The sequence below is a fragment of the Vanellus vanellus genome, assembly GCF_965231255.1.
Source record: "Vanellus vanellus genome assembly, chromosome: 2".
In the NCBI taxonomy this organism is placed as follows: domain Eukaryota; kingdom Metazoa; phylum Chordata; class Aves; order Charadriiformes; family Charadriidae; genus Vanellus; species Vanellus vanellus.
In genome coordinates this window covers 66227742-66254412 of record NC_138906.1, presented here as the reverse complement: position 1 = coordinate 66254412, position 26671 = coordinate 66227742, and the positions used below count along the sequence as shown (strand labels likewise).

The 26671-nt window shown below is 41.7% G+C and overlaps 1 protein-coding gene across 3 annotated transcripts in view; it reads right to left on the bottom strand.

Moving 5' to 3' along the window:
• SLC66A2 (solute carrier family 66 member 2) overlaps positions 1-26671 on the bottom strand; it is a 70687-nt gene that overhangs the window by 35251 nt on the left and 8765 nt on the right. Inside the window, exons 2-4 of one of the 3 annotated variants that reach the window (XM_082479565.1) lie at positions 24963-25096; positions 20575-20628; positions 18309-18347 (exon numbers count right to left, since the gene is read on the bottom strand). In XM_082479565.1, coding sequence (XP_082335691.1) covers positions 18309-18347; positions 20575-20628; positions 24963-25096 — 227 coding nt within the window. Of the gene's footprint in view, positions 1-18308; positions 18348-20565; positions 20629-24962; positions 25097-26671 lie in introns of all 3 variants that reach the window. The other 2 variants (XM_082479566.1, XM_082479567.1) reach the window with 2 other exon arrangements.

The window sequence follows — 26671 nt, the reverse complement described above, 5'->3', positions numbered from 1 at the left end:
GGCTATATAAACTGGACCTAAGGAGGGGAAAAAAATTTACCTAGCAACAACTCCACAGTTTGTGACATTTACAAAGCAACCTATTAAAAAGTCAATTAAGTAAGGAGAGGATGGCAAAATTTTTATTATCACAGATATAAAGACAGACTTCAAATTTTAAAGATTAACTATGCACATTCGCACACACAAAAAATGCAGCAAGCTTGCAAAGGCTACTGAAGCAAGTATAAAAACCAAAGCAGTCTATGTATTTTAGAAACAGCAGTACTGGTTCTGATTTTGATGGGAAAAAATCCTGAAACTCATATACCTTAAGTGAAGAAACAGCAATATTCTGAATATTTAAAACGTTGCGTCTCCCAGGTTCTCATCAGGCTTTTGAGTTGCAATGAGTAATAGTAAAAAAGACAGCTTTAAGCAGCTATTAAAAATAAAAAAATGTTTCCTTGAAATACTCAGGATCTGCCTTCCTTTCACTAGTTTCTATGTCTCCATGGAATTATCCAGGATGAACAAGACCCACTTTTTCAAATGTACAATGCAAGTAAAAATAAATCTGCCAGAACTGAATTCTGGGGTTTGGATTTTTTCCCCTACCCATGGGAGGGAACATAGGATCCCGAGCAGTAGATGTAATGCATACTGATCACAGAGCAGAGCAAAGAGAAAGTAAGGCACATAATAAATGCATATGAAAGGAGACGTTCATAACTTGAGGAATATGGGTGGTATAGTTCCCTCCACAAGGAGGGACACATGCTCATTACTAGCAATCTGAGCCTATGGAGGAAGACTGCATACACCCTGACCCTCACCATAAATCCATGATTCACTGAAAAATTATGCCTTTCTGCTGTTGATTCAAGAGGATACAGAAAGCACCTTCTCATGAACAGCTAAGTTACATCCTTTCTTCCCCAACCTCGCTGAGTATTATGTCATCTCCTCATGTAGACAGAGGAGGTATATAATTATTTTAGTAACAATAAAAACAACAACAACAAAAAAACCAAATTAAATAAAACAAATTAAAATTCTATAATGTGATTATGCAAACTTCTAATGAGGTCTATGTTTGTCAATCTATTAATTTAATTTAAATCACTGCGCATCTACTGCATAGCTTTAACGAGTCAAATACTAGATCTAAAGAATTACTGGCTGATGCACTGGAACCACAGCTTTGAAAGCTTTGTCTGCTTATGCAAGAATAATTTTTTACTGAGTAGCTGAGTAACACTTGCTTTGTTCTGTGTCTTTGTCTTTGAATAATGACTGAGAATATAAAAGAATGAGATGACCAGCAAAAATATGAGTAAACACATTTTACCAAAAATCTATCTAAAAATAATACCTGCCTTATTTGGTTTGTTTAAAAAGCATGTTTCCACAAAATGGACATTAAGTACAAACACTGCAGTATATTTACTCTTTTTTAATTTAAATACATTATTCCACATTTCTATTTGAAATAAATTCTCAACCAAAACCAGCTTGATATAAGTTACAAGTAACAGTAATCTAACACATGACCACTTAATGTAGTTTTAATATGATAAAAAATGTAATTTGAACGGAACACATATTATGCTACATCAGTCCTAAAATGTATAGGTATTACATTTCTTTCATCAGTAACAAAACCTACTTCAGCATAATGACTATATTGCTACACACATCACCATGTGCACCAAGTTTTCTTTCGTGAAGTAAACAGAAGACAGAAAATAATTTATTTTATTCCCATATTTATTGCTTGATAATTTAAATCATGATTTGCAAAGGCAGCTCCAAACCCAACCACCCTCACAAAGAAAAAGGAAAAAATATTTTACAATGTAAGACTTCCTCATCGCAGTTTCAATGAACTAGCACCTTTGGAAGTCAAAGGGACATGGCTTGAAGCAGGAACAACTGTTTGTGGGACAGACTCTGAACTGAATTCAGGAACTGATGCAGCTTGCAAAAAAATCCTTCCTCCTTAATCCTGTCTCTCCCTTGACACAATGTACTCTACAACCCTCCAGCAGTCCAGGCTGCAATCTGGAATGTGGCTGTAATCCAGTGCTGCTTAACACTGCACTGTCACACCACTAAACGTCTAAATAATTTGTCCCAATATCTAACGTAATCACCTCTTCCGAAATAATCTATTTAGGGTGCATGCAATAGTAAAAAGTACTAAGCTGGGAGGGAGGTAAAAGGGGGGAGATGATGTACTGCCTATCTTTGAAAGCTGACTATCATGTCTCCGTGAAGTTGAGGCAGAGTATGGGCACAGGAAAAAGGAACTGTGAACTTACTGTAGCAAAAGAAAACTAGTAAGTAAAACTTAGTAAAGCAGAGGTACGTTTTCCATAAGGCTGTGTTGATCTCAACAACACAGAGGGCAGTATTCATCTCACCAGACTTGAGAGATCTGAGTGCTATCCACTAGCCTGAGCTAGGGATTCAGGCCCCTTACAATCAAGGGATTGCCTTCAGCTTCTGTTGATGACTCAGAAAACCAAGGGTAGAACTAGACAGGAGGCCTTTTTCTTTCACAGGAAACACTGAGATTTTAGATGTTTCTCCACTCTGAGTCAGGAGGAAATCACACTCTTTCAGGTATGCACATTCAAAGAATCATAGAATGGTTTAGGTTGGAAGGGACCTTTAAAGGTCATCTAGTTCCAACCCCCCTGTCATAGGCAGGGAAACCTTGCACTAGACCAGGTTACTCAAAGCCCCATCCAGACTGAAAAATTTCTTCCTAATATCTAATCTAAATCTAGCCTCTTCCAGTTTGAAACCATTCACCCTCATCCTATCACTACATGCCCTTGTAAAAAGTCCCTCTCCGGCTTTCTTGTAGGCTCCCTTCAGGTACTGGAAGGCTGCTATAAGGTCCTCCCGGAGTCTTCTCTTCTCCAGGCTCAACAACCCCAACTCTCTCAGCCCGTCCTCATATGAGAGGTGCTCCAGCCCTCTGATCATCTCCGTGGCCCTCCTCTGGGCCCGCTCCAACAGGTCCATGTCTTTGCCGTGCTGAGAGCTCCAGAGCTGGACGCAATACCCCAGGTGTGGCCTCAGAAGAGCAGAGTAGAGGGGGAGAATCACCTCCCTTGACCTGCTGGCCATGCTTCACAGAATCACAGAATCATCAGAGTTGGAAGGGACCTCTAGAGATCATCTAGTCCAACTCCCCTGCGAAAGCAGGATTGCCTAGAGCACATTACTCAGGACTGCATCCAGGCAGGTCTTGAAAATCTCCATAGAAGGGGACTCCACAACCTCCCTGGGCAGCCTGTTCCAGTGCTCTGTCACCCTCACCGTAAAGAAGTGTTTCCGTGTATTCGAACGGAACTTCCTGTGTTCTAACTTGTGCCCATTGCCCCTCGTCCTGTCACTTGGAACCATTGAAAAGAGCCTGGCTCCATCCTCCTTCAACCCACCCTTTAGATACTTGTATGCCATAATAAGGTCTCCCCTCAGCCTTCTCTTCTCCAGGCTAAAGAGTCCCAGCTCTCTCAGCCTTTCCTCATAAGGGAGATGCTCCAAGCCCTTAATCATCTTAGTTGCTCTTCGCTGGACTCGCCCCAGCAGTTCCCTGTCCCTCTTGAACTGGGGAGCCCAAAACTGGACACAGTATTCCAGTTGTGGCCTCACCAGTGCAGAGTAGAGGGGGAGAATGACCTCCCTCGACCTACTGGCCACACTCTTCCCTATGCAGCCCAGGATTCCATTGGCCTTTTTGGCGACAAGGGCACATTGCTGGGCCATGGATAATTTACTGTCTACCACAACCCCCAGATCCTTCTCCTCAGAGCTGCTTCCCAGCAGGTCCGCCCCTAACCTGTACTGGTGCCTAGCATTCCTCCTCCCCAGGTGCAGGACCTTGCACTTGGTTTTGTTGAAGCTCATTAGGTTCTTCTCTGCCCAGCTCTCCAGTCTGTCCAGGTCACGCTGGATGGCAGCACGGCCCTCTGGGGTGTCAGCCACCCCACCCAGTTTGGTATCATCAGCAAACTTGCTGAGGATACAGTCTGTCCCCTCATCCAGGTCATTAATGAATATATTGAACAAAATTGGACCAAGTATTGACCCCTGGGGGACACCACTGGTTACAGGCCTCCAACTAGACTCTGTGCCGCTGATCACAACCCTCTGAGTTCTGTCACACAGCCAACTCTCAATCCACCTCACTGTCACCTCATCTAGCCCATACTTCCTCAGCTTCCTAATGAGGATGTCATGGGAGACAGTGTCAAAAGCCTTGCTAAAGTCAAGGTAGATGACATCCACAACTTTCCCCTCATCCAGCCAACCAGTTATAACATCATAGAAAGCTATCAGATTGGTCAAGCATGATTTACCCTTGGTAAATCCATGTTGACCACTTCCAATAACTTCCTGTTCCTCGACGTGTTTGGAGATGACATCCAGAATGAGTCGCTCCAATACCTTCCCAGGGACAGAGGTTAGACTAACCGGTCTGTAGTTCCCTGGGTCCTCCTTCTTGCCTTTTTTGAAGATTGGAGTGATGTCGGCCTTCCTCCAGTCCTCAGGCACCTCTCCTGTTCTCCATGACCGTTCAAAGACGATGGACAGTGGTCTAGCAATAACATCCACCAGCTCTCTCAGCACTCGCGGATGCATGCCATCAGGGCCCATGGACTTGTGAATGTCCAGCTTGGCCAAGTGGTCTCTGACACGGTCCTCCTCAACTGAGGGAAAATCTTCCTCTCTCCAGACCTTCCCCTTTGCCTTCAGAGTGTGGGATTCATGAGGGACAGCTTTAGCAGTGAAGACCGAAGGAAAGAAGGCATTCAGTAACTCTGCCTTCTCTGCGTCCTCCACCACTAGGGCACCCATCTCATTCACCAGTGGGCCTACATTTTCCCTAGTCTTCCTTTTTCTATTGATATATTCAAAGAACCTTTTCTTATTGTCTTTAACTGCAGTGGCCAAGCTGAGTTCTGATTGAGCTTTGGCCCTTCTCATTTTCCCCCTACATAGCTTTGTTATATCTTGATAGTCCTCGTAAGTTGCCTTGTAAGTTGCCTTCTTTTGATCTGGCCCAGGATGCAGTTGGCCTTATGGGCTGCAAGCATAAATTGCTAGCTCATATTGAGTTTCTCATCAACCAACACCCCCAGGTCCTTCTCCTTTCCGCTGCTCTCAATCCATTCTCTGCCCAGCCTGTATTTGTGCACAGCATTGCCCCGGCCCACATGCAGGACCTTGCACTTGGCCTTGTTGAACTTCATGGAGTTTGCACAGGCCGACCTCTCAAGCCTGTCCAGGTTCCTCTAGATGGCATCCCTCCCCTCCAGCATGTCTGCCTCACCACACAGCTTGATGTCATCGGCAAACCTGCTGAGGGTGCATTCGATCCCACGGTCCATGTCATCAACAAAGATGTTAAACAGCAGCGGTCCCAGCACTGACCCCTGAGGAACACCACTTGTCACTGCTCGCCACTTGGACATGGAGCCGTTGACTGCAACTCCTCGAGCGTGACCGTCCAGGCAGTTCTTTATCCACTGAGTGGTCCATTTGTCAAATCCATGCCTCTCCAATTTAGAGACCAGAATGTCATGCAGAACAGCGTGAAATGCTTTGCACAAGTGCAGGTAGATGACATCTGTTGCTCTCCCCTTATCCACCAATGCTGTAACGCTGTCTTAGGACACCAAATTTATCAGGCACAATTTGCCCTTAGTGAAGCCATTTTGGCTGTCACCAATCACGTCCTTATTTTCCATATGCCTTAGACAGGGAACCTAAACAGCATAAGGGCTAGCGTGCTTGCATCAGGCTCCTGCTGGGGCCCCTATCTCCCACCTGCAGCCTGGCTTCCTGGGGGGGCCATCAGAGCTGCTTTGCTCAGACCAATAAGCTCTTGAGTTATCTGTGCAAGCAGGAACGTTCACCTCAGTCTCTCATATCCCATGCGAATGCCATGATACTGGCTTAGAGCCTGTATAACTGCACTGTTTCAGCTCTAGTCTTTACAGGGCTAAAAGGAGACACAAAGGCAGGGGCAGACACAAACTAAATAGGAGGTGAGCACAAAACAGAGTCAACTGCATGCATCCTTTCTGTGATGGCAACAGGGAATCAAGAACATACAGGAAACAGGAGCACCTAAGCCCCCTGCCCTGATTCATCCTTGCTTAGCACTCCCATGGAATACAGATATGGAGCACCTAGGTTTCACTGCTTAGTTTTCCTGCTTCAGAGCTGGGCCATAAAATGGAACTTCCTGTGTCATGTCCCAAAAGCAAACAGCCCAGGGAGACCAACTAACTGGAGTGTAGCAAAGATCTTTCTTCTTAAAACACTTGAAACATCCATTTAGGGCTTGAAAACCCTTTTCCAATAAACGTATCTTTGGTGCATCACTGCTTGCAAAGTGGGAGTGTGAAGTGGGGGGAAGGTGGGAATCTTTCCATAAAATAAAGCTGTCCCTCACTGTTATTGGTCAAGGATGGTCAGTGTACTGCATTACAGGTTAAAAGCATGACATTTGCATCTAAATAGAAAAGGCTTTATTTTGTTTTCCCTTGATACAGCAATGAAAATAGCAAAGCACTGATGCTTCAGTGATAAGTGCCTTTCAATATCCAGCATAAGAAAATGTCTTGTTAACATGTCATTATAAATAAGAGCTTCAGAAACGTAGACTTATTAAATATTAGTAGAAACTAGTAACTTCATATTTCCGGTGCACCTTAAAGAAAAGAAGGCTAATAAAACATATAGGACATAAAATGTAGTGAAAAAAATACATCGGGCTGAGTGCAACAATCAGGTTGTACCTTGAGCATCACCTCAACATACAGTTCATAGAGCATATTACATCAGACATCCTACTGTCACACCAGCCCCTTGTAACACCGTTTAATTGGGACCAAGTGAGAGCTGCCACCCAACTTAGCACTTTTAAGTGACTTTGGGTCACCTCACTGTCCATTCCTCCCACTCCGTATACTGCAGTGGGTATGGTTATCTCAGTAGGCTAATTTTCAACAGACTAAGACAAACTGTAAACAGAAGGAAAAGTCCTGAGCAAATGATGCCTGCAGGGCCTCAACATATGAAACAAGCAGCTTTCCAGAGCGACAGATTGTCTGTCTTTCATATGGAGTCCATATACAAAGAGTCAGCAGCAGAAACTGAATCCAAGCCACACCCCTCTCTCCTGTACAGGACATAACTCTTGATATGTTGACTCTGACATGTCTCTGAACAGTTCACGTGTTGAACTGTTGATTCTACCCCACTTACCTAAATGCAAAGATAACTTTCTTTAAAAACACATGAAATCTACAAAATGTGGATGTGCCAAGATCTATAACAAGACCTTAAAAATGTGCTGCAGCCAGAATTTTTTCCCCTAGCAAGCTGTCTAGACAATCCATTATGTCTGAGTAGGCAGTGCTGGGCAACAGTGCTTCTTTAAGCACACACCATGTCATGTTACAAACCACTTTTTTTGAAGTGAGCTATTAACACATCTGTACTAACAACTAAAACCACCTCAGCTTGAAAGTTTATTCTGAAGTCTGTGAAGAGTTAAGTTACCCTTTAAATATTTCATTACTTATACCTTTTGCACTGAACTGGCAACTTGGCCATCATCTAGAAAATCATCGTTTCTTTTCTCACCTGTTTTGCTCACAGAAACTGAATGACATCAGACAAGCAGCAAAGCAGAATATCACAATGAAAGCCAGACAACTAACTCTCACCATGGCTTTAAACTTATCTATTGCCTTCTTGTATTAATAACACTTTAATGTGCTTTCACTGGTAAGGTCTGCTCCCTACAGTTCCTAAGCCCTACTAGCAAAGTTAAGGGAGTGAAGCAATGCCCACAGAATAGTTGGGAGCACCTACATTGATAGATTTATGCAAGTTATGGGACACTGCTGGGAAGCATCTGAGGGTGTTGAGGGTGCAAGCTGATGCCTTTGCAAGGCTGCTCTATCATCTCTGAAAGGTTATGGTGCTTGGGAGAGGTTCCCTATGACTTGGGGGCCTGGGGGTGTGATCCTCCTCTTCCAGGAGGAGGATCCAGGGAACTACAGGCCAGTCAGCCTAACCTCATCCCTGGGATGGTTACAGAAGAAGTCCCTGTGGGTGTCATTTCAAGGACACATGAAGGACAAGAAGATGACTAGGAACAGCCAGCGTGGATTTACCAAGGGCAAACTACACCTCATCAACCTGATTGCCTTCTATTATGAGATGACTGGCTTTAAGAACAAGAGGACAGCAGTGGATACTGCTTATAGTGCCTTTAGCAAAGCTGTTGACAGTGTTCTACAGTACCTTTATCAGCAAAATATCAATTGGTAAGCGGATAATAAAAAGGGTGGAAAATTGGCTGTATCATCAGGCTCAAAGAATTCTTCCTCTCAAAGGAAAACCATACAATTTATGGCCAGTTAAAAGGCAGCCCGCAGTGATCAGCACGAGGGCCAACACTTTAACATATTTTACTAACAATCTGGATGATGAGTTCAGAAATGATACCAAATTAGGGTGAGTGCATGACAAACCGAGGGACAGCACTGCTATTCAAAGGATCTTAGTCTGGAGATATGGGCTGACAAGAATACCATGAAGTTCAGTGTTATCACACAGCTGTGAAGGAGTAACCCCACACCACAGTACAGGTGCAGGGGGCTGACTCCCTAGAGAGCAGCTTTGTAGACTAGTGGAGTGTAGCCTGGCAGATAACTTGAGCACAATTCAGCATTGTTTCCTCATGGCAAAGGCAGCCAATCACTTACTGGGCTGTACAGTTGAACAAGTGTGTGGCCAGCAGATAGAGGGAAGTGTTTATTCCTCTCTATTCAATGCCTGCAAGATTGTACCTGGATTAATTTGTTCAGTTTTGGGCTCCTAAGTACAAGAAATACATTGACCTACTGGAACGAGCCCAGTGGTGAGCCACCAAATTGATTAAAGGGGTGAGGTACACGGTATACATGAAGAGGCTAAGTCTGTTCAGCTTTAAGAAGCAAAGGCTTCTTGTTGCCTACAGCTATCTAAGGAGAGAGTATAGAGAAGATGGAGGCAGGGTCTTCTTGAACACACATTGTGACAGGACAGAAGGAAACATACGTGGAAGAAAAACTTTATCACCATGAGGATGGTCAGACACTGGGACAGGTGCCAGAAAGGTTGTGGAATCTCCATCTTTGGAGATACTCACAACTCACTTGACCATGGCCCTAAGCAGCCTCATTTAATTGGATCTGCTTCACACAGCGAAATGGACCAAATAATCTCAGAGGTCCCTTCCAAGCCAAATTATACTGTGACCTTGTTTAAAGAACAAATCTCACCACTTGGATCTAGATATGACCAAGTATACAATGGCACACTGCACGCTCAAGAAGTAGGCAATTGCAAAAACGTCTCACATCTACCAAACTGAAGCAGCAGCTTTGCTGTATATGTGTTTCCTGATCGGCAGGACTGGCAGACAAATCTATTGTATTTGAACGTTTATATATTTCATCACTGATTTTATCAAAGCAACTAATAGTTCTGTCTCCCACCACGAAGGAAAACATTTTTTCAAAATCTCTGTTTATTCATTATTTCTACAGTTACCACCGCAGCCCTAAAAGCAAGATCAGACTCCTCTCACAGGTTCCAGTTGAGTGGCTCAGCAGGCAAGATTTGGAAACCTAAGAGCACCCTCATGTGGCTAGCTGCTGCTATGAGCTGTCCTTCCTCCAGTTAAAATACATGCAGCACAATCAAAATTCACGTTTTATTTACAGGTTTATTTCCCCACCACACCACTGACTAGAAGTGGTACTTGTGCCAGAAGTAGTATTTCTGCCACTGCACAGTCCATCCAACAGAACCTGTTTATGTCATCTTCTTTCCACAAGACTACCACTGGGTGACGGGCCTCACAGGGACTGCCAAAGGGCTGGGCAGGGGCACCAGCAGTCAGAGCCAGCGAGAACCGTGAGCAGCACACTCCAGAAACACAGCACTGAGTATTGCCTCCTGTGATACCTCTTGATATTACTGCTCACACCAAGCTGGACAGCCACCTTTACCACCTCTCTCTTTTCTACCAGTGTTAAAGGACAGTTTTCCCTCAATTTAAAATAAAACTAGAATTTCTTGGTAGCAGATAAGGATTTTTTCTTTTCCCTGCCCACCTCTATTTTTTTTTTTTTTTAAATAAAGGGAGTCTGAGAGAACAACAGCTGCACTCTGTCCCCACTCCCCCAACCACTGTAGCGTGCAATTCACGCTGCATGGCAAAGGAAAGGCCTCCCCACTGCAAGCCTTGCTCACTCCACCCTTCCTGTCCATCCCCATCCAGCCACCTTTCCCCCAACTCTTTATCATTGTAGCGGGTAGGCTTTCAGAATAGGTATGGGCCCTTCACCTGCTATGCTCAACCTGGCAGATCATTTTAAACTATAAACACAAGCACTGTAACTGCATTAGAAGTAAATAAAAAGAATGGTTTGGTTCCATTTTCATGTTGAAGCCATTTGGAAGCAGTAGCAAGGCTGGTGCAAAAGGAGGGGTTAGAAGTCCCCTAACTCAGGTCTGAACATATTGCTCTACCACCAGCATCTTACTGGAACCATTCTGACCCAGTAGAGATTTTACAAGTCTCTGGCTGGCTGTTTTCCCTTACTGCCTGAAAGCTGAAAACTTAAAAGGAGCAAAATAATAATTTTAAAATGTGGTAGCCCCAAAATCATAACACCATCTTCCAAGTTCCGTGCCCTGTTCACTAGTAAACACAAGTATCATCTTCTCAACTCCCTGTTTTAGGAATAGAGAAGATGTATATTGTTTGATTACCACCAATGACAGGAGCCGAATGAATTGACATGTGATGCAAAACAAAGCTAATAGAGCTGACAAAATTAAGAACATAGTGTATTTCTGATTATTGTAGAAGTATTCTTCATTAGCTAATATATCCTACTCTGAAATGGAGAAGTGAGTAAAAGGAACAAAGGGACTGTAATTTCAAATTGCATGTAGTGGTCTCACAGTAAACCACCAGCAGAATACTTAATTTACAATCCCACAGTACCTTGGATTGGAAAAGCCCTCTGTAGGACATCTAGTCCAGTCTCCTGTTCAAAGCTAACCTGTTAAAATTTAAAAACAGAGGACATTTCACTTTACTAAGTGGTACTTCGGACCTTTCAGATCAAGAATGGGTGGACTTTTGAACTATGATGATGAACCAGTTTGACTACAAGTTACTGTGTGCACCACAATAATATATACCCAGCCCCCTGAACTGGCGGAAGTGCTCACCAAGCCATTTTTCATCATTTATCAGCAGTCCAGGCTAATCAGGGAGGTCCCAGTTGACTGGAGGTTAGCAAATGTGACACCCACCTCAAGAAGGGCCAGAAGGAGGATATGGGGAACTACACGCCTGTCAGTCTGATCTCAGTGACAGGGAAGGTTATGGAGCAGATCATCCTGAGTGCCATCACGCAGCACATACAGGACAACCGGGTGATCAGGCACAGTCAGCACAGGTTTATGAAAGGCAGATCCTGCTTGACTAACCTGATCTCCTTCTACAATAAGGTGACCCACTTCATGGATGAAGGAAAGGCTATGGATGTTGTTTACTCAGACTTTAGTAAAGCCTTAGACATGGTTTCCTACAGCATTCTCCTGGAGAAACTAGCTGCTCATGGCTTGCATGTGCGAACTCTGCTGGGTAAAGAACTGCCTGGATGACCAGGCCCAAAGAGTTGTGGTGAATGGAGTTAACTCCAGTTGGCAGCCAGTCACAAATGATGTTTCTCAGGGCTGAGTATTGGGGCCGGTTCTCTTTAATATCTTTATCAATGATCTGGACCAGGGCATCGAGTGCACCCTTATTAAGTTTGCAGACAACATTAAGTTAGGCGGGAGTGTTGATCTGCTTGAGGATAGAAAGGCTCTACAGAGGGATCTGGACAGGCTGGATTGGTGGGCCAAGGACAATGGTATGAAGTTCAACAAGGCCAAGTGCCAAGTCCTGCACTTGGGTCACAACAACCCCATGCGGCGCTACAGACTTGGGGAGGAGTGTCTGGAAAGCTGCCTGGCAGAGAAGGACCTGGGGGTATTGGTTGACACCCAGCTGAATATGAGCCAGCAGTGTGCCCAGGTGGCCAAGAAGACCAACAGCATCCTGGCCTGTATCAGAAATGGTGTGGCCAGCAGGACTAGGGAAGTGATCTTTCCCCTGTACTTGGCACTGGTAAGGCCCCACCTCGAGTACTGCGGTCAGTTTTGGGCCCCTCACTACAAGAAAGACATTGAGGTGTTGAAGCATGTCCAAAGAAGGGCAATGAAGATGGCGAAGGGTTGAAAGCACAAGTCTTATAAGGAGTGGCTGAGGGAACCGGGGCTGTTTAGCCATGAGAAAAGGAGGCTCAGGGGAGACCTTATTGCTCTCTACAACTACCTGAAAGGAGGCTGTAGAGAGGTGGGGGTCCATCTCTTCTCCCAAATAACAAGCAATAGGATGAAACAAAATGGCCTCAAGTTACACCAGGGGAGGTTTAGATTGGATATTAGAAAAATTTTCTTCGCTGCAAAGGTTGTCAAGCATTGGAACAGGCTGCCCAGGGAACTGGCTGAATCACCATACCTGGAGGCATTTCAAAGACGTGTAGATGTGGTGCTTAGGCACATGGTTTTGTGGTGGACTAGGCAGTGTTAGGTTTACAGTCAGACTTGATGATCTTAAAGGTCTTTTCCAACCTAAACGATTCTATGATTCTATATAAGTAAAATGTATGCATGAGATAAGAATAATCCATTCAGCCCTTAAAGATTTGGACATTTCAGTTTAAGAACCAGAAGAATTGTGGGTAGCAGCTCGTTTCTCAAGCCTTTTGAAAAGAAGAAAAAAAAAAAAACACACAAACCCACAATAAACCTTTTTACAATGACCCCTCCAATACAGTCCAGAGATGTCACTTACACTTTTCCTGAATGTAAAATATTTCACTCAGTGTATTGAATGGTCTGGTGGAAAACGTGTACCTAATATGAAACAACCACTAGACACAACTCCCTCATACAAACTCAAAGGAGAGAAACATTACTGGCCAGGTAAGGTTTTCACTGTCAAAGACGCCATCTCTGATCTCTGAGTGGAAGCCTCAAAGAAGTTTTTTCTGTCAAGTTGCCCAATGAAAAGCCTAGAAACTAGAATTTATCAACGGTTATCAAAAATTATAGACACTCTAGAATTGTTGGCTTTGTTGCATGCTAAAAATATTTTCTGAAATGCAACTCACCCATCCACATTCCACGGTGGATGTTTATCCCATTCTCTGTCCCACAGCGGGCAATGACCTGACAAGGTGGCAACTATTCTGCTCACTTAACCTATAAAACAAACAAGTTAAACTTGGAGAAAAGTAGCTTCCAAACTGAATGAAGACTGAAGCTCACTGCTTCTGTTTCAGACCTGCACAAGAGCTTGCACACCTGAAAACATTTTCTTCCCCAGTAGTCTGTTAAAGGACGTTAACCTCTCTGCCCTACCAATCTTAGTCTCATCTAAAAAGAAGATAAAATATGCACTTTCCAATCCAAAGCCTAAAATCAGCAGGAACCTGTTCAACCATCATTGTGCTAATCAAAATTCTGGAAATAGGATTAAGTGCTACTACCCAAACAAGACCCCTCTCCTTCCTGAATTCTACTACCTACACAAAGAGAACGCAGGTTAGCAGCCAAAAGAGCTGTTTACCTGGCAGATAGATGTCATTCCACTTTCGGATGACAGTCAGTCCCAGTAACAAGTCAGCATGAACTGCGCTGACTAACAATGTAAGACTGCAACTTGAAAAGAAGGACCCATGCGCTAGCATGAAGTAACAAGCTCTCCATAGATCACATGTACTAATAAACCAGAAAGCAGGATTAAAACACGAGTCCTTCACATTTTTTGGTCTCTGGAAAGAACCAGACTTTTTTTTTTTTTTTTTAATATAAACCACGTTCCATTACCTTACTTTTCTTCAAGAGGAAACTCAAGACAAACCATTTGAGGCAAGAAATCCTGGATGTCTAAAGACTACTCACTGCAATATTGGTATGTAATCAGTATAGACAAATGGCCTTTATGCAGATGTTCATGAAGCATCAAGTGATCACAAAAAGTGTAAACAGTATGCTGAGGAGGAGGAAGGGGGATGTTTGGAGGTATGGAGTTTGTCTTCCCAAGTAACTGTTACAATGAAGCCCTGCTTTCCTGGAAATGGCTAAACGTTTGTCTGCCGATGGGAAGTAGCAAATTAATTCCTTGTTTTTCTTTGCCTGTACGCACAGCTTTTGCTTTACCTATTAAACTGTGTTTATCTCAACCCATGAGTTTTGCCCCTTTGACCCTTCTGATTCTCCTCTCCATCCCACTGCAGGGGAGCAGCTGTGTGGAGCTGCCTACCAGGGTAAGCCCACAACACAGGGACAGGTGTGTTATTCCCTGGGGCTTTACTACAACTGCTGATGTATGTCTGTAGTTCATGAATGGAGCAATACACTTGAAATCAGCTTAAGACTTGGAAGCTATTGCCTCATACTTTACTTATCATTCACGCAGGTAACATCAGTCTCTTCCCCTTCTATTGCCCAGTTCATCTGTACCTCCCATGAAAAGAAACAGGTGGTGACCACCTTTAGTATCACGCATCTCGCCACTTGTGTCTCAGACATAAGCCTGCTACATGCTGTACATTCCCAGAGAGACCTGCTCACTTGGATCCCTCACCACAGAACCTGTAAGTCTGTGGACAGATATATCACAAGTCTCCCTCTTCCTTCCGGCTCCCCAACACAGTCCTGTGGCCCAGTTGCCTCCAGCATGGGGAAATCGGGGAATGAGAGAAAAGCCAATATTGCACATGTGGCCAGGAATCTGCTTTCACGTAGAGCAGTATGTTCCGCCCTGTAACAAGCACAAAGGCATGCAGCAAGTACACTGGTCTCATCCCACCACCTCACTGCGTGGGGGTGCCTGTGTGTGTTTCTGGGTCTCTCATGTTAGGGAAACAGCAGACTACCAGAGGTGGCAGGGGGTGGGGTGTCAGTTGCACAGAGACCTCAAAAATCATAAACTATTATCTGGGTTCCTCTCTTCCTAGCTGTCTTCTCTAAAACGAAAATGTCTCTCTGGAATATAGAATTTAAGTAGATAAACTTACTCTTTCTTTTTATAGCTTCCAAAGAATACTAGATATGCCTGCAAAAAGGTATGCACTCCTGCTGATTAACTTCCAATTCTTTTTAACAGGATAGAAAAAGCCACAGTACAACTTTTCATTCAAGGCCCGTTAGCCTAAGGAGCTGAAGAAAGATTTACACTAAATGGAACTTTGAAGCTTGAAAGAGAGTATCTACTGAGAAACATAACATCGGCCCCAGAAAACAGACTGACCCAAACCCACTTTTCTCAAGTTTTCTGAAAGAAAAGTATTTTAGTATTGGTTCAGGAAACATAAATTCCCCATGAAAATAAAAGAACAACCTTTTTTTAAACTATTCCCTCTCTCTGTCTGCTTCTGCAGTTAAAAAAAAAAAAAAAATCTGTTCAGTATGCAAAGGATTTGTAAGTTCCTTTAAAAAAAAAATTAATAGTGTGCTATTTGGACTGAATTATTCTGAAGCGCCCGAATAGTAACTTATACCTCCAGCACAGACCCGTACCTGGATAGACAAATTATTTTCCAAACTTCTGTTTGTTTCATCTGCACCATCAACTAAGAAGAAACCAAAATTATGTATTAAAAAAACCCCTAAGATTCTACAGTTTTCAACTTAAGTATTTACTTATGACATTGAAAATTGCCACTTCATCCTTAGAATCTCCATTTCTTATTTTGTTGTCTCCTGAAAAGGTCTAAATATTGATGCAGAGAAAGACAAAAGAAGCGTGGCCAGCAGGCAGAAGTGTGGTCAAGGGAGGTGATTCTGTCCCTCTACTCCGCTCTGGTGAGACCCCACCTGCAGTACTGCATCCAGCTCTGGAGCTCTCAGCACGGGAAAGACGTGGACCTGTTGGAGCGGGTCCAGAGGAGGGCCACGAAAATGATCAGAGGGCTGGAGCACCTCTCCTGTGAGGACAGACTGAGAGAGTTAGGGTTATTCAGCCTGGAGAAGGCTCTGGGGAGACCTTATTGCGACCTTCCAGTACTTAAAGGGGGCTTATAAGAAAGATGGGGACAGACTTTTTAGTGGGATGTGCTGTGATAGGACAAGGGGTAATGGTTTTAAACTAAAAGAGGATAGATCAGACTAGATACAAGGAAGAATATTTTTTTTTTTTTTTACAACAAGGGTGATAAAATACCGGCACAGGTTGCCCAGAGAGGTGGTAGATGCACCAGCCTTGGAAACATTCAAGGTCAGGTTGGACGGGGCTCTTAGCAACCTGATCTAGTTGAAGATGTCCCTGCTCATTGCAGGGAGATGTGACTAGATGACCTTTAATTCTATGATTCTAAATAACTGTTCCCACCATACACAGAACTACAACCAAAGTGCGGATGCAGCAGGTGCTATTTCCTCAGGCAAAGTAGACCTGAATTCCTCAACAACTAGAATTATATTAATAAACAATTTAAAAAAAAAAAATCCTTTTTGGCATCCTAGTTTCACACAGGGACACTGTTATAACTCCCTCTCCTGGACACCCTCCCCAAAAGATCAATAAAAGCACTTTGAAATTAGTCTAACAAGGATATGTACAATCCTGGAGAGAAGGGATATAAACCTCTTCACATCCATGTGCAATTATGCACAGAGGTGGTGGCAGCTGCATCCCAGCAACAATTGTGCTTTTGTTATGTATTTAACTGCAGAGCAGCTGTACAGGAAATTCAACTACTAGAGGGCATGGTGTAAAAGTCACATACTTCAATGAATTCAACAGTGCTGCCCACAACTGGCCAAGGAAACGGTGTCTCTACTCTGTCCAGCTCTGCTCAGGACAGAGAAGCACATTGTGCACGTCATTTACAGAGCACCTGCAGAAAACCACAGCGCATGCTTGCACGTTGGCAAGCCAGATGCCCCTGCTGAACCCAAATAGACCAAATACTCTAAACAGAGGGAGCTAGAGGGCTGATTAAATAAAGTTTAAATCCTTCATGGCACATGCAATGTATTAGTGCTATTCTAGAGTATGCCAACATTTAATTTATCACAAGCCAACTGATGACCTGAGTTAAGTCAAGAATGCAGACAAAAGAAGAGGTGAAAGTGTGACTTATTTACTAGGCTGTCTCACTGCAAGTGGAAACCATGTAACAGATGACTGCATCTGCTTAATTCACATTATTATTTTATCTTCATTACTACGCAGATACTAACTCTGTGATGTTAACTACACAAACATTTTAAATTTTTTCCCCTAAAACAAAAGTAGTTTTAAGTATTTTTGCAACGGGTATTCAGTGAATCTACTGTTTTAAAACTTAATGTTACTTGGATAACGTTTTGTTTGAGCTAAAAGCAAGGTTCAGGGTTCAGTAATATGGGAAGTTTTAAAACCAGCTTCAGCGAAGGAGGGAAAACCCTTGTGATCCACCAGAAGTGTCCTTCAAAATGTTTAAACATCTACTTGGAAAAAATTGAACAAGTCACGTTCGCTTTGAGACTTGCCTGCCACACCAAGGACACCACTCTAAACAACTTCAAAAGATACAGCCTCTTTGGAGCAATGCCTTGTTTAGTGTTTTGTTACTTCTTACCCCCACAAACTCCAACACACGCAGGGCTCAGACTTGTATTTTAGTGTAACAGATTAAGAAGTTCATCCACATTTGTTCTAAAACATCTCATCAAGAAAAAAAAAAAAAAACAAAACAAAACAACACAAACATTACTCAACTGCAGCTTTGCTCAGCCTCAGTGGTAGCCATCAAATACTAGCAGGCACTAGGTAGAATTAGATACTTGCATCAGAAAACAAAGGGAATAAAAGTATTATTCCCATTCATAACTGGAGCTACTTGATCCTTTTTAATCATTCCTTTGCCTAGAAAAAGAGGGGAATAATTTTATTTCTGTATGAGATCAGGAAACGCTACACTCTGGGGCCCACCATGCTGTAAGTTGTATTTATTTTACTTAGGTCAGTGAAAACACAGCAACCTTCCCCCACCCCCTCAACTCCCCTCAGCACCAACCGCTAGTAAATTTGTTTTCAGAGTTATGTACCAGATAAAGGCTTTTTCAGATAAGGTGTGGAAAAACAGTGGCATTAAGAGGTTTGTTGGATTACTGACAATGAAACATACCTAAAAGCAATCCCAGGGAGCACAGCAGGAGCTCAGTTCCTATTCAAAGAGAGGCATCAAACAAATGCCTTGGTGTTTACCTAACAAGTTCACCTGAAAATCTACTGATTGGTAGATCAGTACATTTTCAGATTAACAGTTCTACAACAGAACAGCGTTCATAGATAGTCAATCTTCAATTACAAACACAATACACAGGAGCATTTACTACGTAACCAGAAAAAAAGAAAGTAATATAATGGTTTCTGAAGCCTGAAAACATACTGAAGAACATTTTTTACGTCACTGAAATAAACGGGAAATGAAAAAGCCGATTCTTCTTCAACAAAAGTTTAATCAAAACTCATTAAAAGACATTGTGAGAATACACTGCCACATGAAAGTATGGTAAATACTCCCTTCACCTAACCTCTAAGTGAACTTCCCCCCAGAGCTGTAGCAAAACACAGCACTGCAGGACATAGCTCAGTTAATCCTTCTGTGAATTGAAGTATGACTTATGCTGTGACATGCATCCCACCCTTTAAACCACCAGAACGCTCTTCTGCTTGTACACTATACACAAACACCCCAAAACATTTCTAATTTTTTTACACCAGCAAGAATTATCACATTTAAATACACTTGCCCACCCCTTAGTGATCATTTAATTCATCCCACTTTGCTAAACAATTCCAAGACAAACTTCAAATAACATTTATCGACCAAATGTTTCAGACCTAAATCAGTTGGATGAAGAGGTACAGTGCTTTTTTCTACAAACCTCAACTTTTTAAGCTATCAAACTACCAAGCAAATTACTTTTTAATCAAAAAAAAAAAAACCCTGAAATGAGGTAAGAGGTCACATTACTTCTGTTTAATTTTAACCACTTGAAGCATTTTTAAATAATCCACTCAACAATAACAGACAGCTGTTTCTAGCTCCGACGCTGTAAATAAAGCATTGCTGAATACTAGTAAAAGACAACAGGAATATAGGCACAAGGAAGACAGGACTGCTTAAAGTTTACATTCCATTGGTTAGTGTCGCAAGCCAGTGAGAATCACTACAGACTAGAATGCAAGACAAACATAGTTTGATACCATGTCCAGGAAAAATGTTTTGAAAACACAAAAGGAAAAGGTGCTTTGCAAAATACTGGTACCAGACCAAGAAAGGTAAATTACCCAAAGCGCGCATTTTGCCCCTAAATCTGAAAGGGGAGATGCAGAAGATGAATCATTAAAAGTCTATTTAACCTTAGCAGGAATGGTCTTATGGCTTCAAGAAAGCACTCAGATTAATATTACTCTTTGGTAGTGTTTCTCAGAGCTAACTCCAGTTTAATTAACTCTGTGTGTTGACAAATATAGAAGTAGACTCTCCTTTTGCACCATTAATTTTTTTCAGTTGACCCCTAACTAACTTGAGAATTGCAACACAGCATAACTAGTATCAATGTGAAATTCTGAATCAGTTCAACTAAAATCACTCTAAAAGTATACTTTGGGGAACTTCTGTGTCTCTAGTCAGTATAACTTCCCTAATGCAATACCCCATCTAACTTAAAACAAAATTACCATGACTTGACAAAAACTGTCCTTACAAACCAGTAGTTAGAAAATACTACAAAGCTGGTTTGCACCTAGCATTTCCTCTTCCTTAGGCAAATTAAAGAACATAGATTCCAACTCTGAAAATGAAGATTGGAAGCTCTCACCTTAAGTGTTACTGATTCCCAAATAACAATTTTGAGGCTGCTTTAATGAAAGTGAGGAACAAGCCAGAAAATTTCAAAGATGCAAGCATTTTGCTTGAACGTCAAGTGTTGTGGGAAAATTCTTATCTAGCATGCTGAACAATGCTGAAAGATACTCCTGTATTTTTCATAGTTTTCTCCAGAGTCAGAACTGGAATAGGAAAAATATGAGTCTGAAGAGATGGATCCCTCTGTCATGCAATATTTTCCTTGTCTAGCTTGGGGAAGGAAAAAAGCAGATATCATTGAGACACACAATGCAGTGAATTCAACTGTCTTCAAAAAACTGGTTTCTGAAAGAGAGCTGAAAGCATCTTTTCCTCTATGAAAGTTAAAAGTGGGAAGGGGAAAATTAAAAAAAAAAATCATGCACCAGGTTTTAGTACGTCAAGAAAAGGTAATACAAACACTCTCTATAGAAATGATGATGCAATCATTTCTAAAAATGGTTACAAAAAGTAGCAAAGCATGAAATATGCAGTTGAGAGGACAACTTCATGCAGAATGGGTTTGTACAGTACATACCCAGATAGGATCTCTTGGGAGGTGCTTTGATTTCTTCATCCTTACTATCTGCAGCTACATAAAAAAAAGTTCAGGAAAAAAAAAAAAAGGAAGGAAAGACAAAGAGACTTGTATGATTAAATGCAACAGTGGGTCTTTTAGTTACAGTTTAGTCAGTTAGTACATTTTGCTTATAAAAAAAAAAAAAATAGTAGCCAAAACCAAACATGCCAGAAATTTTAGTCTCCATGCTTTCTGTAAGGCTCCCACCCCATGATGTTAATACAGAGTTGAACAGTAAGAAGTCCCAGAACAGTCTCAGTGCACACAACACAACAGCAATGTACCTAGGGGGAGAAAATGAAGACTTAAAAACAGTGAAACAGACAGCTTAGCTCTTACTTCATGTACTTTTCATGATCAGAGGAAACAAGTTGCTGCCCCAGCAACACTGATTGTGTAGATATATATGTATAATCACCTAAGACAATACAGTTGCCTTGCCTCCTGTGGAAAACGTTGCTCTAAAATAGTTTCAAAAAGCCTGAGCTTAAGCCAGTCGTTGTATCAAGAAAGACAGAGTAGACCCCCATCTGCAACCATTCTGCATGCTAATTTTTTTCTCTCTAGCCTTCCTCTGCCAGTTGAAAACCACGTATTACGCAAGAGTGCTTTCCAGTGCCAAAAGCAGAGATCTACAAGGGATCAGAGTGCTATAATAAGATACAAGTTATAAAACAGGTTAAGACAAACAGCAGTCGGAAGAAAGACAAAACTGGATGAATGACCAGAGGAAATCATCTTCATGTAGCTACACAAGAGCCCATGCTCTACTTAAGGAGCCTGGGCTGTACTATAAGAAAAAGCACCTGAAGGTCCATTTCTAACAAATGCTGTCTCCTGGTTTTCAGTATAGTTCACACATGCAGGGTGCTCAAAATCTGTCACAAAAATCTGTCACAATATCTTGGGCATAACTGAAATGGAATCTTTGTTGTAGAGAGGTAGAAGGCTTATTTGGGGAAAGAAAAATAGAGTTCTTCATATTCTTTGAGAGATGCTCTCTGAAGAGTCTGGTCTGACCTGCCAACGTTTTCAAGAGTGACCAGATGTTTTTAGCTGTTCATGCCTGTGAGCACCTTGCTTCAGCTTCCTGAAAAGGCCCCGATTTTTGAGTCAAGACACAGCACGTGCACAGTTTGCTTTTGAATATTTAGCTCTCTAGCATGGTAGCACCATCATGCCCCAGAAATACTACAGAGCTTTGAACAAAAACAACTATAACAAAAGAAACTACCACTGAACCTTGAACCTTTCTATACTGAGCTAACAACAAAGCATACATACAGTTTCACAGTCCAATTTAAAAGTGGGCAATGAATAAGGGGAGCCATTGTTACCACAACAATGGTACCAGGAGATCTGCAAATAAAGCAGTCAAGATGCAATTAAAGTGGTGCTAAATAAAGGATAAAAGACGAGGAGGTATTGTTCCTGCCTGCTGATTTCATCTGAAGACTCCTTCGCGAAGCTTTCAAAGCATTCACATGCAGGAGAGAGAACTGTCCTATAATCAGAGGTTTTAAAATAAAGTTGGGGGTTTTTTTTGGTTTTTTTTTTTCTTCTTTTGGTTGGTTGGTTGGGTGTTTTTTTTCTTCCCCAATTCAGAGCAGTCAAAAACAGACTATACAGTCCAAGTTTAAAAAATAATAAAACAGCTGGATATATAAAGAGGACTTAGTCTGCCTTCAATCAGTACATGTAATTGAAAGATAAAGTTTATGTATCCAGAACAAAAAGTCAGAGAAGGCAGCAGCAGCACAAGACGGGCACCACCAGTTTCAACTTACTTTCACTTTGCAAGGCTAAAAGGGAGAGGGGGAAATCCCATAACTGAGGAAAAAAAATAAAAATTACAAGAGTTTTCCTAATAAGTTCTCCATACAGAGCCTACAAGAAATAATCAAACATTACTAACAAGAGTCCAGGAAGACTATTTTTCATGCTATGATAGTTACCCAATAAATGAAAGTACAAGCATTTTGACCGAATGGCTTTACGTCTATGTTCTGAATTGCTATTGATATGTATGTTAACGCAGTAACACCATAAAACAGGCTAGAGAATACATAAATTTGTCAGGATTAGGAGAGACCGCTCCTTAATGCTTCAAGAAACTTTAAGTAGAAAACTTCTGAACTAGTTTCTACTTAAGGGACCTTATCTGTGAGAATAATAAAAACAAGAGAGAAAAAAGGCAACTCCCACGCAATTCAAAACACACTGGTAAACATACACTAATGTGACGGGTGGAGGAAATACTGCATTTAATAGTAATACAAGAAAACAGCAAACTCCCTTCCACTGAAATATTCCATCCTATTCACTTTCTAAATATTTTGGATTATTATGCAGAAACATTCAGAGGGAAGATAGAAATTAAAGAAGAAAAATGTTTAAATTGAAGACCAGCCATGTGAGAAATAATAAATTATATTATCATACAGAAATTGTGCGCCTTCCCCTCAGGATTCTGCAAGGTTAATCAAAAACACTGACTTCAAAACTAGCTTCTCACTGCCCCAGTAAGCTATGCATAAAGAAAGTAAGTACACAGATTTATCAGCTTGCCGAGATCATGATAAAACTTAAAGAGATAAGATTAGGAGTAGGATTAGAAACACAGATCTCACTCCTACTCCAATTGTGCATGAAATACAAACCTATCTTTCTGCACTTGAAAGGAGCTTTGTATGCATTTATATGTATGTGTATTCTGAGGCACTGCATTAGGGTTGGCCTTACTAAAAATCAATCAATCACAGGTAAGAAAAAGATTTTACCGGTTTTTAAAGTTTGTGGGAGGATGCAAGCCTACTGATGAAAACAAATAATTAAGTAGGCAAAGTCATTCTCTCTAGCTAATTAAACACGTGACAAGTTGAGTTTCAGGAAAAAGGATCAAATGACACAATGCAACCTTGAGGAGTTTCCATCACCTGTTAAGGGTGATTATCCTTTAGGAGACCATACATCTTCCAGGGAGAGTTGTTCAAAGAGGGCTATATGCTAAACTGAATAGCCTCTCTTTTTCTGCAAAGGTTATCAAAGGAGCCTGCAAGAGCGTGTGCACAAATGTGCACGAGGATAATTTCCCCTCAGAAAGGGCAAACAGAGAAGCCTTTCTGCCAGTTCACAAAATGCTAGCACACAGAGCAAAAGAGGGAGAAAGCATACATGCCCCTCCCAAGCACTTCCTGGATTTTAACTGCTGCTAAATCTGGCTGAAATTAGTTTTTAAGTCATTCAACCTGCCAGACTAACCACCCTTGTGAACACAGCAGCTTCTCTTTGGGAGCTGGACTGCTCCTATTCTACATGAATTCACTTACTGAATAGTTTTATGCTACAGTCCACAGTAAGTGGAAATGGAAGTAGCTTCCTTATAAATTACCCTACTGCACAGCCAGTAGATGTTGCCTTCTAATGACGCCTGTGGATATCTGGAACTGAATCAGACCCTCAATTATTAGGGGGTGAGGGAAGAGAACAGATGGAGAGAATAAATTAAACATCCATATTGGCAAAACAACTGACAAAAAGCCGACAGCATTAATTTTGTTCTTGTTGATAATAAGCTGTAACATAAAATGTTGTAAAGTCAAAGTCAACACAGAGAAACACAAAAACTATCCCCTCTCACATTTCTTATCTGGGGAAAAAAGCAGGGATTTTCCACAGGGCTTGAACATTTCATTAAATAAAGAATAATACTCTGGCACAACTGAAACTATCAATGCCTAAAAATTAACAAATAACCAAAATTTAAAAATGTGGCAATTCCCATAAATCCCAATTAATCCCACACTAAAGCCCAAAGAAATGGTGTACAAAAAGACAGTTTCACAACTGTGATACGACAGCATCTTTTATTTTGACAGCTAATAGTTCAGTAAGTAGAAAATACATGATGTACAAAAGCAAATGTTTGCAATTGCAAAATGCAATTTCAGATAATAGTGTATGATCACACCTAAGAACCTGGTAGAAAGTACAGCTGAAGAAAATAACTTCTTATTCTGGCAAAGATCTTAAAAAAAAAAAAAAAAAAAAAAAAAGAAAACAGGCTAGCACAACAGTATGACAGCCAGCTCTACACTCAGGGCGTGGTGTGAAATACTAAGGAGAACTCTGATTTCTAGACTGAACCAAGACCCATCTGAAATAAAATTACAACTTTAAATATTTATCTGGAAAAAAGCAGTTTCAAAAAAGAAGCTCAGGAAGTGCTACACTGAATTATCAAGAAAGGAGACTGAACTGCAATTCAGACAGAACTTTTGTCCAAAATACAGTGAACCATGCTTTCAAAAAGATTTATTCTGCAAAAGCCAGTTCCTGCCACTAACCTGCAAAAGAGCGACGTTTTATGTTTAGCTCGTTGGACACACGTACTTCAGTGCACAGTTTCAGCATCAGTAACATAGTAATGATCATGATAATGCTTTGCCACAAAAGAGGGGATTCAAAACGCCTTCCAAACCTAAAAAAAAAAAAAGGAAAAGAAAAAATATAAAACATCTCAAAAATGACAAGTATTGTACTCAATTACTTTCATTCTTTGCTCCTATCTAAGCACCTGAAAAAAAACAGTAACAGATATGAAAGGCTGAGGACGAGAAAGTCGCCAGCCAAATCCAGATGCACAAACCACAGCTCAGAGTCACAATCCCCTTGCAGGAGTATCTAAGAACCTTACTACAACATCCCTGTGGACCGATCCTGGAAATTCTGAAACCAGAAGATTAAGTCTTCGTTTCCAAAGCCAGCAGAAAGCCTATTATTTTGAAAGGAGTAGCAGATTCATTGAGCAGTCAAGGCAGTACACAGAGACCAGAGTTATGCCACGTTAATACTAGTGATGTGTCCTCTCCATATACACACTCTGTAGATTTCACAAGGACTTCTGTGCAAAACTTACCTCTATCAATTTTTCATTTTGAAAGTGAAGTCATAAAAACAATAGCACTTGCCCTATAAAAAAATAAATACCCACAGCTATTAGCTTGCGAGGTTAATATAGCAACTTCCTATAGGGAGGGGAAAAAAAAAAAATATTGTGCTTTGTCTACCTTGTCTACCTCTAGACATCTGAGTGGAAAGACCAGATCTGCAGAATACACCAATCAAATCATCAATTTGTGTCTAATTTCGATCAAGGCTGGGGGAAGTAAGGAAGCCAAAGAGATGTAGGAACCAAACATATGTAATTTGTCCTCTCCTGCCCTCCCCTCTCCTCCCAATTTTATTTCTGCTTGCTCACAGACGATGCTTGGGGGGGACTACTCAGCCCTTCCCGCACATAACACAGAAAGGTGAACAAGAGGCCCACCTTGAATGAAGATCTTACTCTTATGTGATCGCACAAGGTTCTGCCACAGGAAAATTATAGAATGGTTTAGGTTGGAAGGGACCTGAAAGATCATCTAGTTCCAATCCCCCTGCCATGGGCAGGGACACCTCCCACTAGACCAGGTTGCTCAAAGCTCCATCCAGCCTGGCCTTGAACACTTCCAGGGATGGGGCATCCACAACTTCCCTGGGCAACCTCTTCCAATGTCTCACCATCCTCATAGAGAAAAAATTCTTCCTAGTATCTAATCTAGATACACCCTCTTCCAGGTTGAAGCCATTACCCCCTGTCCTACATGCCCTTGTAAAAAGTTCCCCTCCAGCTTTCTTGTAGGCCCCCTTCAGATACTGGAAGCCCACTGTAAGGTCTATCTGGAATAAGACCCTTCAGTGAAGACCAGTGATGCTCCAAGCTCCTCTTCCTTCCAGACCTGAAAGCTCAGCAACCCTCACCAGACACACTTAGTAAATGCATTTGGGGTAAAACAGTGGAAGCTTTTCATATGCGGCCCTCAAAGTACATTAGATTTACAATAGGAAGGCTGCATGCATATCACTGTGAGCTGCTTCTCTGTGCTCTGTTCTGCCAGATTTTATGCCTTGAAGACAGAGATGCTGAGGAAGGGATTTGGTGAAAACACACTGCTATGCTCCCCAACTCCTTTAGACTGGACCATGAGGCACACAAGCTTTTCAGATTCTCTCA